General features: G+C 50.3%; 1 protein-coding gene across 1 annotated transcript in view; it reads right to left on the minus strand.

Moving 5' to 3' along the window:
• Positions 1–16,866, minus strand: part of LOC144798673 (dnaJ homolog subfamily C member 3-like) — a 139,869-nt gene that overhangs the window by 37,079 nt on the left and 85,924 nt on the right. The window contains exons 7-8 of the mRNA XM_078669656.1: positions 15,991–16,110; positions 14,670–14,775 (exon numbers count right to left, since the gene is read on the minus strand). Coding sequence (XP_078525782.1) covers positions 14,670–14,775; positions 15,991–16,110 — 226 coding nt within the window. The remainder of the gene's footprint in view (positions 1–14,669; positions 14,776–15,990; positions 16,111–16,866) is intronic.

Below are 16,866 nucleotides of genomic sequence, written 5' to 3' on the forward strand. Positions count from 1 at the left end.
TTGATAGCAGATCTGGATGCACTTAACAATCCATCTGGCTATTCCTGCTTTGGAAATAGGGTTGCCTTTGTGCTGTGCTGAGAAGGCAACAAAAAGTTGTTTTGTTTTCCTAAAGTGTTGTGTCCTGTCAGTATAGTACATCAACGCCCTCCTAACGTCCAAAGTATGGAGCATTCTTTCCGCCACCGTTTGTGGGTTTTGGAAGAATGCAGGCAAGTCAATAGTTTGGTTGAGATGAAACTGTGACACCACCTTAGGAAGGAATTTGGGGTTAGTACGTAGGACCACCCTATTTGGATGAATTTGTATGAATGGCTCTTGGATTGTGAGCGCTTGCAGCTCACTGACACGTCTCAGTGAAGTGATAGCAATAAGGAAAGCCACTTTCCATGTTAGGAACTGGAGTTCACACGAGTGCAGTGGCTCAAAAGGTGGTCCCATCAGCCTGGTGAGGACCACATTGAGGTTCCACACTGGAGCTGGCGGTGTTCTTGGGGGAATGACTCGTTTCAGACCTTCAAGGAAGGCCTTAATGGCAGGCACTCTGAAGACAGAGAGATGTTGCCTGTTTTGAAGATAAGCTGCTATGGCGGATAGATGTATCCGAATGGAAGTGTACGCTAGATTGCACTTGTAAAGATGTAACAGATAGCAAATGATGTTAGGGATAGATGCATCTAGCGGGTTTATGTTATTGGCTGTACAGTAAATGACAAACTGCTTCCATTTTGCAGCATAGCATGCTCTGGTAGTCGGCTTCCTTGCCTCCTTGATGATGTCCATGCATTCTGGAGGTAGGTGAAGGTAGCCAAACTCTAGGACTTCAGGAGCCAGATCGCCAGGTTGAGCTGTTGCGGATCTGGATGCTGAATGTCTCCATGGTTCTGCGTCAAAAGCCTGGGCGTTAGGCGCAGCCTTTGATGCGGCACCACCGAGAGTTCCAGAAACGTGGTGTACCATGCTTGGCGTGCCCACGTTGGAGCAACTAGGATGAGTGTCATCGAGTGCTGCTTTAGTTTTCTTGCCACCAGCGGTATCAGAGGTGCTGGTGGAAAAGCGTACGCAAATTTGCCTGACCAGTTCATCCATATCGCATTCCCCTGCGACTGTGGGTGAGGGAACCTGGCGGCAAAGTGTTGGCATTTTGCGTTTTCGTTTGTGGCAAACAGGTCTATCTCCGGATGACCCCACTGCTGGAAGTACGGGCGGAGTACTGATGGATGTAACTCCCACTCGTGCATTTGATGGCTGTACCTGCTGAGCAGGTCCGCCATCTGATTGTCCTTGCCCGGGAGGTGTTCTGCCATGAGGAAAATGTTCCTCTGAATGGCCCACTTCCACATGCTCTGAGCCAGATGAGACAGCTGCGGCGAGTGGGTGCCTCCCTGCTTTTGAATGTAGTACATCGCTGTCATGTTGTCCGTCCGGACTAACACTACCTTGTTGCACAGATGTACATTGAAGGACTTGAGCGCCATGAAGATTGCCATCAGTTCTAGATAGTTGATGTGCATCTTCTGTTGCTGCGTCGTCCATAGTCCCTGCACTGTGTAAGTGAGCAGATGAGCTCCCCATCCCTGGAGAGATGCGTCCGTAGTCAGGATAATCTGTGGCACTGGCTCTTGGAACAGTCGGCCCTTGCAAAGGTTGTGTGGATTCCACCAATGCAGAGAGTTGTACGCCCGACTGGTAACCAACACTAGGTCTGTCAATTGTCCCTTGAGCCTGGATCCACTGTCGTGCCAGGCACTCCTGGAGCAGACGCATATGTAACCTTGCGTGAGGGACTATGAAGATGCAGGAGGCCATCATGCCAATCAACTGCATGAATACTCTCGCTGGAAGCGAGTGTTGTGGTCTGAACTTTTGGATTAGAGACTGCATGCTGTCTATCCTGACCTTGTTTGGCTGAGCCATGGCCGTCAGGGTGTTGATCGTTGCACCTAGGAACTGCCGGATATGTGCTGGTTGAAGGTGCGACTTTGGGTAGTTCAGCGAGAAGCCCAGATTGTGAAGGAGGTGAATGGTAGTCGACATGTCCGCGGCGCACTGTTGTTCCGACTTGGCTTGAACGAGCCAGTCGTCTAGGTAGGGGTAGACATGGATGTTCTGCCTCCTGAGGTGCGCCGCTACCGTCGCCAGACACTTGGTAAACACTCTTGGGGCTGTGGTCACTCCGAAGGGTAGGACTTTGAACTGATAATGCCTGCCTTGGATAGTGAACCTGAGATACTTTCTGTGGGACGGGTGTAGTGGTATGTGGAAATAAGCATCCTTGAGGTCTAAGGTTGCCAAGAAGTCCCCTTGGTTGAGCAAGGGAAGAATCTGTTGCAGTGTAAGCATATGGAAATGTTCTGATAGTATATACAGGTTGAGGGGACGCAGATCTAGAATGGGTCTGAGAGATCCGTCCTTCTTTGGAATAAGGAAGTACAGGGAATAGACCCCTGTGCCTTCCTCCTACACTGGCACGAGCTCGATTGCGCCTTTTTGCAGCATCACCACTACTTCTTGCTGCAATAAGTGCAAGTACTCTGCGGACATAGGCCGTTGCCTTGGTGGAATGTTGGGTGGAGTGGACTTTAACTCTAGACAATAACCGTACTGGACAAGTTGTCATACCCACCTGTCTGTGGTGATGTTTGTCCAGACTGGCAGGAACTGCTGGAGTCTCCCCCCGACAGGTGTTAAATGGTCGGGGGGCAGTGACAGAGAGTCACTGTTTGTTTGGGGCAGAGGAACGGGAGTTGTTGTTTCCTCTGCCACGTCCTCTGGTGCTGTTTCCTCGATAACCCCCTTTATTCTGCTTGGGGTACGAGGACTGTGCTCCACCTCTAGTGAACTGTGATTGTTGACCCATCTGTCCTCGGGTGACTCCACGTGCACCTGAGCGACGAAAAGTGTTGCCCCGGAATTGTTGCGACTGAAGGGCCCCCATAGACTTAGCTGTTTCGTTGTCTTTCTTAATCTTTTCGAGGGTGGTGTCAACATCAGGACCAAACAGTCTATCAGGATTGACGGGCTGATTGAGTATGGTCGTTTGAATGTCTGGTTTAAACCCTGATATGCGTAGCCACGCTTGTCGTCTAAGCATGACGCTAGTGTTAATAGCCCTAGCTGCTGTGTCTGCGGCATCAAGTGCACACTTTATTGCTGCGTTGGAGATGAGTTTTCCCTCCTCTATAAGCAGTTTGGTACCCTCTTGAAACTGCGTAGGCAGGTGTTGTAAAAGTTGCTCTAGGGTGTCGTAATGCGCCCTATCATAACGTGCCAATAGCGCCTGTGTGTTTGCAATACGCCAGAAATTGGCAGCCTGCGCAGCTACTCTTTTGCCCCCTGCCTCAAGCACTTTAGACTCCTTGTCTGGGGGAGGAGCTTATTTTATTTATTTTTATTTATATGCTTCTATAGCGCCTGAATAGACCCCCGAAGGGGTATCTCTGCGCTTTGCCATACAGAAGAACCAGCTACTCTGCCCGGACAGTACTAGTAGATGGTGGGAGGGGAATGAATTAAATGCTGGAAAAAAGGTAAGTTTTCAGGGTTTTTCGAAAAGACAGGTGGTCAGTACTAAGCTTTAGTGAGAGGGGGAGGGTGTTCCAAAGAACAGGCCCTGTGTATGCCAAAGCCTTGCCACCCTGGCGAGTTTTTTAAATTTTTGGAACCTTAAGAAGCTGGAGATTGCTCGATCGAAGTGAGCGGCCAGGAACATAAGGAAGGAAGGCTGTAGTGAGAAATTTCGGGCCTCTCCCCATCAGGCACTTGTGAATAGTACACAAGATTTTAAATGTGGTCCGCAGTCGCACTGGCAACCAGTGAAGTTCCATCAGTAGTGGGCGGGAGGGAGTCCTGGATGGAGCCTTCATGACTAACCTCGCAGCCGTATTCTGGACCACCTGTAGTTTGTTAAATTGGCCTTCATTAGCTGACAAAAGAAGGCCATTACAGTAGTCTAGTCTACTGATGACCAGAGCCTGGACCAAGGTCTTTCTGTGGTGATCTGGGAGGAAAGGAAACACCCTTCTCAGCAGAGAAATAACCCCGAAACAGGTACCAGCAACCTGGTTGACATGATCTTTGAAGGTCAGTGACTGGTCAAATAGCACTCCCAGATTTCTTATGGTCTGGTTAGGGATAGGGGCAGGTCCTAGTTCAAGAGGCCACCACTCATTGGACCATGATGTTACTGCTTCCCCATTAAGTACAACCTCTGTTTTGGTCACGTTGCACTGTAAGCAGTTGTTGGCCATCCATTTGGAAACTGCCCTCATACCTTCTGCAAAAGTTCTTTGTAAAGCAGGAGTGAAGGTCTTAAAGGGGAACAGAAGTTGGGTATCATCGGCGTAGGACACCGGTATAAACCCAAAGGATCTCACTAAGTCAGCCAGGGGGGCCACGTACACATTAAACAATGTGGGGCTTAGGCATGAGCCCTGTGGCACACCCCTGGTGAGCTCCCTAGCGATGGATTTATGGGAGCCCAATCTGACTTCTTGAGAGCGACCCGAAAGAAAGCTCTCCATCCAGGACAGGGCAGTACCTCCCAATCCTATCTCTCTCAGACGGCAGAGAAGCAAATCGTGAGACACCGTATCGAAGGCAGCGGATAAGTCCAATAGCACCAGAATCATCGACCCTCCACTGTCAAGCGTCATCCTGATGTTATTGGTGACAGCCAGTAGGGCGGATTCGGTGCTATGGTTGGGCCTAAAACCAGATTGTGAAGGGTCTAGGCCATCCGCTGTCTCGATATAGTTAGAAAAGTGGGTGTTCACGTGCTTCTCTGTTAACTTGCCGATGTATGGCAAGAGAGAGATAGGTCGGAGGTTAGATAGATCCGTCCAGGGTAGGGTCGCCTTCTTCCGGATTGGGTTTACTACCGCAGTCTTCCATTCCATGGGGACTTGGCCTTTGGCCAGGGAGGTGTTGATAACTGCCTGGATCGAGGGGCCTATGATGGAAATCAGAGGGGCCATCATTTTAGCAGGAAGGAGGTCGCTGGGAGAGCCTGTTTTCATATGGCCAATAAGGGTTGCCAAATTTTGATCTGTGACGGGAGGAATGACAAACAGGGAGTTTGTGGGCTGAGTGCCGGGTTTAGCTTCGGGAATGGATGTAGTAACCCCACCTTTAGAGGTTAAAATTTTGTCATAAATCAAATTTATTTTTTCCTCGAAGAACTCAGAAATTTCGTCACAGAGTGGTTGAGAAGCATCATCGGTACTTTCAGTGGCTGTGGGTTTAATAAAATTTTGCAGAATTTTAAATAATTCACGCGGACAGTTTCCTGCCTCCTCCAGTTGTGCGGAGAAGTGGACTTTCCTGGCTAATTTTATATTTTTATAATATGCTGACTGAACCTCGTGAAAGGCTTTCCTGGCCTCTTCATTTTTAGCTTCGCCCGTTGTCTGGGAGTTTGCCCGTTTGCGGGCATTTGCGACCACAAGAGAGTCTAGTGGCAACTGTCCCCGAATGTATGCAGGGTCTGCAGGTGCTGGTCTGTATTTCTTCTCGATGCGTGGATTGACCACCCTCGCCCTGGTAGGCTCTTTAAAGATTTCCGCTGCATGCTTAAGGACACCTTTGAGCATAGGAAGTGTCTTGACAGTCCTTTCAGAGACTGAAAAAGTGTCAAATAGAAAATCTTCCTCCACTGGGTCAGCATGCATGTCCACATCATGATTAGCAGCTGCCCGTTCAATGAGTGCATGAAATCCTGCAGAGTCCTCTGTCGGGGATGCACGTGCACTGAAAGGCTGTGGGTCTTGCCCCACATGTTGGATTCCCTGGTCACCTATGTCGTCATAGGAATCCTGTTGTGCATCGGGGTCATTGATGGGGAAAGTGTACTGGTCATCTTGTCCATATTCCTCTCCCTCAGAGTGGTCGGGGGAAGGTGTTGGACTCCTTCTAGGAGGAGGCTGGATAGGTTCAACCAGGGCTGGAACGTCCTGTGCAGGCCTTTTCTTCTTCAGTGGGATAACATAGGAGTCCACTGGTTGGGAAGTGATCTTCCGCTTGTAAAGGGTCAACTTGCCCGTGTCCGCGTCGATAAAACGCTCAGAATCGTCTCCTGAGTCGAGTTGTCGCCCCAATATTCCAGTAGACGTGGAAGAGTCCGATGTCTTTGGCGCCGTCTTTGGCGCAAAGGCCTTTGGTGCCTCCTTTGGCGGCAGAATGAATAGAAGCTTGCCAGCAGGCTTCGCCGGCATGTCCATCGGCTTCTGGTGCGACGGCGCCGGAGCCGACGTCGCAGAGGCCTTATCCCGAATTCTTTGGAGTGAAGTGGCGATGAGGGATGCGTCACTCACAGCGGCACTTGGCGCCGACGAGGAGGCCCTCACCTTGCCTTCGGTTCCGACGTCCTGTGGTCCCTTTGGAATCTTAGACGTCGATGCTGCATCCGTAGACACAGAGTCTTTGGACCTATGTGTTGAGCCTCCGCTCTTCGATCCGTGGGATTTTGCTGACTCCGTCTCAACCACGCGTCCGACTAACGGCGTCCCAGTCGGCACTGGATGCTTGTCGCCGACTTTTGTGGACTTTGCTGGCGTCGCCCCGGTCGACCCGTGCCGGACGACCTTCTTAGAGGATGCCTCCTCCGCCGATGACTTCGGCACTGTCGAATCGACAGTTTTCTTCGACTTCTGTGGACCGGAGGCCGACGGAGCCGATGAGGTAGCAGGCTTTGGTGTTTTTGGTGGGACGACCGCCATCTTAGGTGCACTCGAATCCGGTAGTTTCGGTTTCGATTTCGGGTCGGCCATTTTAGGCGTAGTCGATACCGATGCTTTCAGTTTCGGTTTCGATACGGGCTGCGTAGCAAGTATGTCCGTGGCCGGGCCTGAAGGCGCGGCCTTGGCTTGCGGTGCAGGGTCTTGGGTAAGGCCGAGTGGCGATCCCGTGACCCGAGCCTGATCCGCGTAACTTTCGGGGCATAGCTCATCCCCTGAGCTATCTTCCGGGGCCCCATAAACTTCTTCGACGTCCCCTACCTCGTCGACGTATTCAAGGTCTTGATCCACGACCCCGTCGTTGTCCTCGGGATCGGCCTCGACCTCCGTCGCGGCCGGTGAGATTTCAAGATGATGGCTTAGGCCCTCTTCTCCCGGGTCGCCGAAGATGTTATCTGGTGCCGGGGCCGCATGCCTGGCCTCAAGGCGCACCGCGCGCCGAAGCTTGAGCGTCTTCTTCGACCTGAATCTGGAGCAGGCCATGCAGTTGTCCTCGTTATGGTCTGGCGAGAGGCATTTGTTACAGACCGGGTGCACGTCGATATGTGGGTATTTGGACCCACAGACGGGACAGTATTTAAACGGGCTCCGCTCCATGTTGAAAAGTTGTGGTCGTGTTGCGATGAGAAGGCCTCGATGTCCGAAGAGTGATACGACTCCGCATATTCCGACTCAAAGAGACGGAAGAACTCGAGACCGTACGCAAACAATACCGACGTAATGAAACGAAAGCCTTTTGGCCTTAAAGAAGCTAGTTTTCTCGGTTCCGACAGAGAGACGTCGAGACCGCATCCGAACCCAATGGCGGAAAAAAACAATCTGGGGATGGAGCCGATGCCCATGCGCACTGTAGTCCAGGGGAGGAGCCACCTATCTCAGGATACTTCGAAGACTCTTCCAGGACAACAATGTGCGATCATCCGGACCCAACACTAGGCGGCGATCTATGCAAAAGATATGAATTTAGCAGCCCACATGCCTCGAACAGTAATGTTTGGAGCTAAGACAGTATCAAACTAGGCAGCTCACAAAGCAAGGGGAGAACGATGGGAGCCAGAGTGAAAGGGGTATAATGATGCGGGTCATAGTGAAAGGAGTGAATGATGGGAGTCGGAGTGAAAGGGGAGAACGATGGGAGTCGGAGTGAAAGGGGAGAACGATGGGAGTAGGAGTGAAAGGGGTATAATGATGGGAGCCAGAGTGAAAGGAGTGAACGATGGGAGCCAGAGTGAAAGGGGAGTACGATGGGAGTCGGAGTGAAAGGGGAGAACGATGGGAGTCGGAGTGAAAGGGGAGAACGATGGGAGTCGGAGTGAAAGGGGAGAACGATGGGAGTCGGAGTGAAAGGGGAGAACAATGGGAGTCGGAGTGAAAGGGGAGAACGATGGGAGTCAGAGTGAAAGGGGAGAACGATGGGAGTCGGAGTGAAAGGGGAGAACGATGGGAGTCGGAGTGAAAGGGGAGAGCGATGGGAGTCGGAGTGAAAGGGGAGAGCGATGGGAGTCGGACTGAAAGGGGAGAACGATGGGAGTCAGAGTGAAAGGAGAGAACGATGGGAGTCAGAGTGAAAGGGGAGAACGATGGGAGTCAGAGTGAAAGGGGAGAACGATGGGAGTCAGAGTGAAAGGGGAGAATGATGGGAGCCTGAGTGAAAGGGGAGAATGATGGGAGTCAGAGTGAAAGGGGAGAACGATGGGAGCCAGAGTGAAAGGGGAGAACGATGGGAGTCAGAGTGAAAGGGGAGAACGATGGGAGTCAGAGTGAAAGGGGAGAACGATGGGAGTCAGAGTGAAAGGGGAGAGCGATGGGAGTCGGAGTGAAAGGAGAGAACGATGGGAATCAGAGTGAAAGGGGAGAATGATGGGAGTCGGAGTGAAAGGGGAGAGCGATGGGAGTCAGAGTGAAAGGAGAGAACGATGGGAGTCAGAGTGAAAGGAGAGAACGATGGGAGTCGGAGTGAAAGGGGAGAGCGATGGAAGTCGGAGTGAAAGGGGAGAGCGATGGGAGTCGGAGTGAAAGGGGAGAGCGATGGAAGTCAGAGTTGTGAAAGGAGAGAACGATGGGAGTCGGAGTGAAAGGGGAGAGTGATGGGAGTCGGAGTGAAAGGGGAGAGCGATGGGAGTCGGAGTGAAAGGAGAGAGCAATGGGAGTCAGAGTTGTGAAAGGAGAGAACGATGGGAGTCAGAGTGAAAAGAGAGAGCGATGGGAGTCGGAGTGAAAGGGGAGAGCGATGGGAGTCAGAGTGAAAGGGGAGAGCGATGGGAGTCAGAGTGAAAGGAGAGAGCAATGGGAGTAAGAGTTGTGAAAGGAGAGAACGATGGGAGTCAGAGTGAAAGGAGAGAACGATGGGAGTCGGAGTGAAAGGAGAGAACGATGGGAGTCGCAGTGAAAGGGGAGAGCGATGGGAGTCAGAGTTGTGAAAGGAGAGAACGATGGGAGTCGGAGTGAAAGGGGAGAACGATGGGAGTCAGAGTGAAAGGGGAGAACGATGGGAGCCAGAGTGAAAGGGGAGAACGATGGGAGTCAGAGTGAAAGGGGAGAACGATGGGAGTCAGAGTGAAAGGGGAGAACGATGGGAGTCAGAGTGAAAGGAGAGAGCGATGGGAGTCGGAGTGAAAGGGGAGAGCGATGGGAGTCAGAGTGAAAGGGGAGAGCGATGGGAGTCAGAGTGAAAGGGGAGAGCGATGGGAGTCAGAGTTGTGAAAGGAGAGAACGATGGGAGTCGGAGTGAAAGGAGAGAACGATGGGAGTCGGAGTGAAAGGAGAGAACGATGGGAGTCGCAGTGAAAGGGGAGAGCGATGGGAGTCAGAGTTGTGAAAGGAGAGAACGATGGGAGTCGGAGTGAAAGGGGAGAGCGATGGGAGTCGGAGTGAAAGGGGAGAGCGATGGGAGTCGGAGTGAAAGGGGAGAGCGATGGGAGTCAGAGTGAAAGGGGAGAACGATGGGAGTCAGAGCGAAAGGGGAGAACAATGGGAGTCAGAGCGAAAGGGGAGAACGATGGGAGTCGGAGTGAAAGGGGAGAACGATGGGAGTGAGAGTGAAAGGGGAGAATGATGGGAGCCAGAGTGAAAGGAGAGAACGATGGGAGTGAGAGTGAAAGGGGAGAACGATGGGAGTGAGAGTGGTGAAAGGAGAGAACAATGGGAGTCGGAGTCAAAGGGGAGAACGATGGGAGTCAGAGTGAAAGGGGAGTACAATGGGAGTCAGAGTGAAAGGGGAGTACGATGGGAGCCAGAGTGAAAGGGGAGTACGATGGGAGTCAGAGTGAAAGGGGAGAATGATGGGAGTGAGAGTTGTGAAAGGAGAGAACGATGGGAGTCGGAGTGAAAGGGGAGAGCGATGGGAGTCGGAGTGAAAGGGGAGAGCGATGGGAGTCGGAGTGAAAGGGGAGAGCAATGGGAGTCAGAGCGAAAGGGGAGAACGATGGGAGCCAGAGTGAAAGGGGAGAACGATTGGAGTCAGAGTGAAAGGAGAGAACGATGGGAGTCAGAGTGAAAGGGGAGAACGATGGGAGTCAGAGTGAAAGGGGAGAACGATGGGAGTCAGAGTGAAAGGGGAGAATGATGGGAGCCAGAGTGAAAGGGGAGAATGATGGGAGCCAGAGTGAAAGGGGAGAACGATGGGAGCCAGAGTGAAAGGGGAGAACGATGGGAGTCAGAGTGAAAGGGGAGAACGATGGGAGCCAGAGTGAAAGGGGAGAACGATGGGAGTCAGAGTGAAAGGGGAGAACGATGGGAGTCAGAGTGAAAGGGGAGAACGATGGGAGTCAGAGTGAAAGGAGAGAGCGATGGGAGTCGGAGTGAAAGGGGAGAGCGATGGGAGTCAGAGTGAAAGGGGAGAGCGATGGGAGTCAGAGTGAAAGGGGAGAGCGATGGGAGTCAGAGTTGTGAAAGGAGAGAACGATGGGAGTCGGAGTGAAAGGAGAGAACGATGGGAGTCGGAGTGAAAGGAGAGAACGATGGGAGTCGGAGTGAAAGGAGAGAACGATGGGAGTCGGAGTGAAAGGGGAGAACAATGTGAGTCAGAGCAAAAGGGGAGAACAATGGGAGTCAGAGCGAAAGGGGAGAACGATGGGAGTCAGAGCGAAAGGGGAGAACGATGGGAGTCCGAGTGAACGGGGAGAGCGATGGGAGTCCGAGTGAACGGGGAGAGCGATGGGAGTCGGAGTGAAAGGGGAGAACTATGGGAGTCGGAGTGAAAGGGGAGAGCGATGGGAGTCGGAGTGAAAGGAGAGAACGATGGGAGTCAGAGTGAAAGGGGAGAATGATGGGAGCCAGAGTGAAAGGAGAGAACGATGGGAGTGAGAGTGAAAGGGGAGAACGATGGGAGTGAGAGTGGTGAAAGGAGAGAACAATGGGAGTCGGAGTCAAAGGGGAGAACGATGGGAGTCAGAGTGAAAGGGGAGAATGATGGGAGCCAGAGTGAAAGGAGAGAACGATGGGAGTCGGAGTGAAAGGAGAGAACGATGGGAGTCGGAGTGAAAGGAGAGAACGATGGGAGTCAGAGTGAAAGGGGAGAATGATGGGAGCCAGAGTGAAAGGAGAGAACGATGGGAGTGAGAGTGAAAGGGGAGAACGATGGGAGTGAGAGTGGTGAAAGGAGAGAACAATGGGAGTCGGAGTCAAAGGGGAGAACGATGGGAGTCAGAGTGAAACGGGAGAACGATGGGAGTCAGAGTGAAAGGGGAGAACGATGGGAGTCAGAGTGAAAGGGGAGAACGATGGGAGTCAGAGTGAAAGGGGAGAATGATGGGAGTCGGAGTGAAAGGGGAGAACGATGGGAGTGAGAGTGGTGAAAGGAGAGAACAATGGGAGTCGGAGTGAAAGGGGAGAACGATGGGAGCCAGAGTGAAAGGAGAGAACGATGGGAGTCAGAGTGAAAGGGGAGAATGATGGGAGCCAGAGTGAAAGGAGAGAACGATGGGAGTGAGAGTGAAAGGGGAGAACGATGGGAGTCAGAGTGAAAGGGGAGAACGATGGGAGTCAGAGTGAAAGGGGAGAATCAGGGGCGGCATTAGGCATGTGCACCTGCACAGGGCCACCAAACCCCAGGGGCCACCACGCCAATATATATATCCTTAATATAATAATCTTCTGAGGATGGATACATATTTGCGTGGCGGCCCCTGGCAGGGATTTGGTGGCCTCCAGCTCTGTTCCACTTCCAAACACCCTGACCACCCCTCTTCACTGGCCTCCGCGCTCCGCCCCGCCCGGACCCCCTCTTCCGGGGTCCCCTACCTACGCTCCCTGCCTGGGGCCGCCATGAGCCTAGAGCCGCCCCTGGGGAGAATGATGGGAGCCAGAGTGAAAGGGGAGAACGATGGGAGTCAGAGTGAAAGGGGAGAACGATGGGAGTGAGAGTGGTGAAAGGAGAGAACAATGGGAGTCAGAGTGAAAGGGGAGAACGATGGGAGTCAGAGTGAAAGGGGAGAACGATGGGAGTCAGAGTGAAAGGGGAGAATGATGGGAGTCGGAGTGAAAGGGGAGAACGATGGGAGTGAGAGTGGTGAAAGGAGAGAACAATGGGAGTCGGAGTGAAAGGGGAGAACGATGGGAGTCAGAGTGAAAGGGGAGAACGATTGGAGTCTGAGTGAAAGTGGAGAATGATGGGAGTCGGAGTGAAAGGGGAGAACGATGGGAGTGAGAGTGGTGAAAGGAGAGAACAATGGGAGTAGGAGTGAAAGGGGAGAACGATGGGAGCCAGAGTGAAAGGAGAGAACGATGGGAGTCGGAGTGAAAGGAGAGAACGATGGGAGTCGGAGTGAAAGGGGGGGGAATGAAGGGAGTCAGAGGGAAAGGGGAGAATGAAGGGAGTCAGAGGGAAAGGGGAGAATGAAGGGAGTCAGAGGGAAAGGGGAGAATGATGGGAGCCAGGGGGCAGCAATGTATAGAATTAAAGGGGAAAGCAGCATTTCTCACCTTTTGACTTCCTTGGACCCCACTCACCGCACACCCGCTTAAAGATTTTATTTTGAACTTAATACAGTTATATTTATAGTTAGGATTGCTTTTCCATAGACAAAGCTTTTTTCCGTTGCTAATAACTTTGGCGCTGTTTGGTGAATTTTCATGAAACTTTCCCAAAAAAACCAAAAAGAAAACTAATTCACCTCCGCTCCTACATGGAAAGTTTCGGGGTGATCCGTCAACCAGGGGCCGAGAAAAAGGGGCACCAAAAGCAAATGTCCCCATGTATTTTGCATCGACTTCTTTAGGCAGCAAAACCTGCTGAACTGAATGACACCAATTTGGAAGGAAGCGGGATCTTGGCCGCAGATTGTGCCTTTTGCGATTTGGTGTAAATCCGTTTAGAAGTTTTTACAAAATTATGGTTAAAAAATAATTGTATACCTGGACTGTTCAGTCTGACGGACTCTCGCGAAAGTCCCATAAACCGAATTTTGAAAATAACAGAGCGTTCCGATTGGCTCATTGAGCTTTTTTCCTTGGGCCCATTCGCTCATGCGGGAGTCAGACTCCCACGGGAGCGAGCGCTCTGCTTGGCTGAGAGCGACAATGAGAACAAAGTTACAGGACTCAGAGACTTTGTTCCTAGTCCTGAAGTAATAAAACGAAATATAAGAGGCAGGGTAGGGATACGCTGCCCCCTTATGTCCTGTGAAGGGGGCCTAGGCCCCCCTCTCTGGGAAAAAATAGATGGGGTGGGGGATCATGCAATTAAATTAATAATTTGTTTAGGGTTCATTAGTGTTTTCCCCCTCCCACAGCCCGTTTTGGGGCCCCAGAAACCTCATCCCCAGGAGAGGAAATGTGGTAAATGGGGCCTTCCACAAGCCTTTCTAAGCACCAGGGATCCTATCCCCCAGGGCCCAATTATATTTTTTTTTATAGGGGTGTGGGTGCAGCAATTTTCACAAAATGATTTCATAGGTTTAGATTTTGTGTGTTCCTCAAGTTGCTGATCACTCTATCGCCAGGAAATATCTAAGCTTAATCCTTCTAGGGTCTTCTCTGTGCCAGGAAAGGAACGCAGACTCTGCATTTCTCTTAGGCGGTCCCTGCCCGTTTACGTGACGGGTTTCAGAGGATGGCGCATCCGGGCACCGTTAAGAAATGTACTGTTGAATCCATGAGCATTCCCGAAGAAGGTTGGACATTTGTGATTTGTGATTGTATTTGTAGAGCGCGACGGTCGCTCCGGAAGGAGCATCTTGGCGCTGTTTCTGGAGGTAAGCAGGCATTTACGTAAGCAACATTAACTCCCAAGGCTGAATTGCTGTTCGATTATAAAACAAAGCGCTTCAACAACCATTTCCATAAAAATGCAATTTCCTAAATAAACAAAGAGCATTCATTTTAAAACCCCGCCAACATTCTATGTATTGATATTTTGAGCCATGTTTGCAGCATCATCCCCAAATAACTTCTGGGGATGGTCTAACTCTTATGCGGCGTTTCTGGACATCACCAAGGGTGTCATGATGGTAAGAGTACATCCCCGTGTCGGACGCCTACGGCACATTCTGCTCCTGGCCCATATCACCCGTACCGACTTGTCTGGCGCTGCACTGGGTTCTCATCTTTCTCTGGTTGGGAATAACCCTCATCCAGCCACTCATGCTTGGGAGTGAAAAGGACCTCAGCAAGGGCACTGCTTCACGCTCTTGGGGTAATTTCTACTGAAATTCTTATAAAATCTCACCCTGCGCTGGATAAAGGGAAATACCTGCAAACACAGCCTTCTCTCGGAGTCCAAGCCAGCAACTTTATGTAGGGTCACACCTTCATCAGACACTGGTAGATACTTTTAAGTGCAGATTTTCCATATACAGTAAGCGCCATCTACTTTACGTACAGCCTTACGTTTTGTAGGCACTGGCAGATTCTTTTACCCGCAGTCTTGCCTTACATAGTCAATAACCCACACCTGTGATGAGTTCGGAGCAGAGTACATTTTCCACAAAGCCTTACCTTGGTCAGACAATGGCAGATCCTTTCCTTAGCCTTGGTGGCGTAGACGGCTACATTTGGCTCAGTTTTCACAGCAGCTTGGTATTTTTCAATGGCTTCGTCATATCTACATATAAAGGAGCATTTAGTGATTAAAGAGACAATTTTGATCAAGACTTGACACCTAAGCAAACTGTGTAAGCACTGTCTTGGGCGGGAATTCTCTCTTCTATAATTTTACCATATTTATTGTAGTTGTTCAATACAGAGCAGAACTAGCTTCCAACAATGTGGGAGCACTTTACATTGTACTCACTGATTGGTGCAGGAGCATCTCAGACATAAAGTGCTGAACAAAGTGTGATCCGTGAGGCGGAGCTGAGGCCAGATTACAAAAATGAGGATATGATGGGGAGTAAAGACGTGTGAGAAGATATGATTAAGACTGTACACGTGATTTAGCTTCACATATGTGCACATCATATTACACACAGGAGTATACAAAAAGCGATAGATGAATGCTTAAATCAATCTCCGCCATTGGTAATTATTGGGGTCTGCAGTCCAATCTATTGTTATTGTGGACACCGTGCCACCTCAGACTGGACCCAGCCATATGCTAATCAGTCTTGTCCCTTCTCTAATTAGAACAGTTCTGCTCAAATTGTCTGGCCATGTCCTCCCTGAACCAAAACACAAGCAACTTAAGACCGGTTTTGCCCTTCTTATGGACTCATCAGCCGGGGGGTACAGCTTGGTTCCAGTGACACTGTGTACACGGGATCTCCTTCTGGGCCTACCCGTCCCGCTTAGGGCAACGCATTTAAGTATACACATGAAGTATATATAGAGTGGAAGACGACGTCTTTATTGACTATCATCAAAATCAACTCTTTGCATATTGTTCAACCGCCCCTCAGAAAGAAATCCAAGTTATTTTCTACAGTAATTTTCTACAAAACACGAGATTTAAAGTGGAAAGTTGCAAGTCTTGAGCCCAACCATCTCCCTAACCTGCTTCACCCCTCCAAAGCAGCTTGTAAGCCACACTGAGACCCCGCATCCAGCCACGTCAGCAGTGCGCTTCCCTATTCAAAGGTATCTCGAGTTACCACTTGTGTTGAGCATCTGGGTGACCTCCAGTGTGTTATTTGACGCAATGTTTGTGCTGCCATGAACTCAGTTGTGCGTTTTATGACATGCCTGGGTTTTGCTGTCATCGGTACACTGCTGAGTACATTACAAAAGCTGGTCTGAACCAGTGGTAAATGCAGTGAAGCCCTTCGGCTGCCACCAGCCCATTCTACGGTACATACAATCTTCCAGCCACAGGAGCCCTCACCTCTGCTCCTTGATCAGCTCCTCTGCCGACTCGAGCTGCTTGGAAAGCTTCTTCACTTGTTTGTAGTGACTGAAACAGTCTTTGTCATCCTGGTCGAGCTTTAGACACTCACGGACCTGACTGAATAATAAACAGAAAATCTAAATACATTTGTGTACTCCCTAGACTTTAGAGCATTAAATCAGATACACACTCAATACTTGGACTAGAGGCAATCCGAGTATATGGTTTAATGACCAGACGTTTGTACATCAAGTCACCAGCTGGTGTGCTAAAATTGGCTACAGAAGGCCTGAATTACATCATACAATTACAATTAACAATCAGTAAATTCAAAGTTAATGTCAGAAATGCAGGGCCAGCCTTAGGCTTAAAACATACCTGCATCACCTAATAACAGCACAAAGACTAATACAGGAAGGTGTTCAGAGTCATCGGCCATGAAAACATGTGATGATGCCTCAGGATTAATTGCTACATAAATCAAATCTCCTCTCCTACTAAAGGACAAAACCAAGTCTGAACAAGCATTTACAATGCAATAGGTCTCGCATTATTAAAGTTTGAGCTATTAGCATTGTAAATGACAATGCCTTTTATTTATTTGTTTTTAAAACCTGCAATCGGTGCATAGACACGCACTTTGAACGTATAGTCCTTGCTTACGATGAGTAAGGCTGGTAGTAAAAGAGACTGCCAGCCTTGCTTCTTATAAGCATGGACTATAAGTACAAAGTGCTTGTTTACGCACCGATGCAAATGAATAAAAGGCATTGTCATTTACAATGCCAATAACTCAAACTTTAACAATGCGTGACCTATGGCATTGCAAATGCTTGTTTTTATTGGAGGGGGAGGGATATGTTGAACGACATC

The sequence above is a fragment of the Lissotriton helveticus genome, chromosome 12 (genome assembly GCF_964261635.1).
Source record: "Lissotriton helveticus chromosome 12, aLisHel1.1, whole genome shotgun sequence".
Taxonomy (NCBI): Eukaryota; Metazoa; Chordata; class Amphibia; order Caudata; family Salamandridae; genus Lissotriton; species Lissotriton helveticus.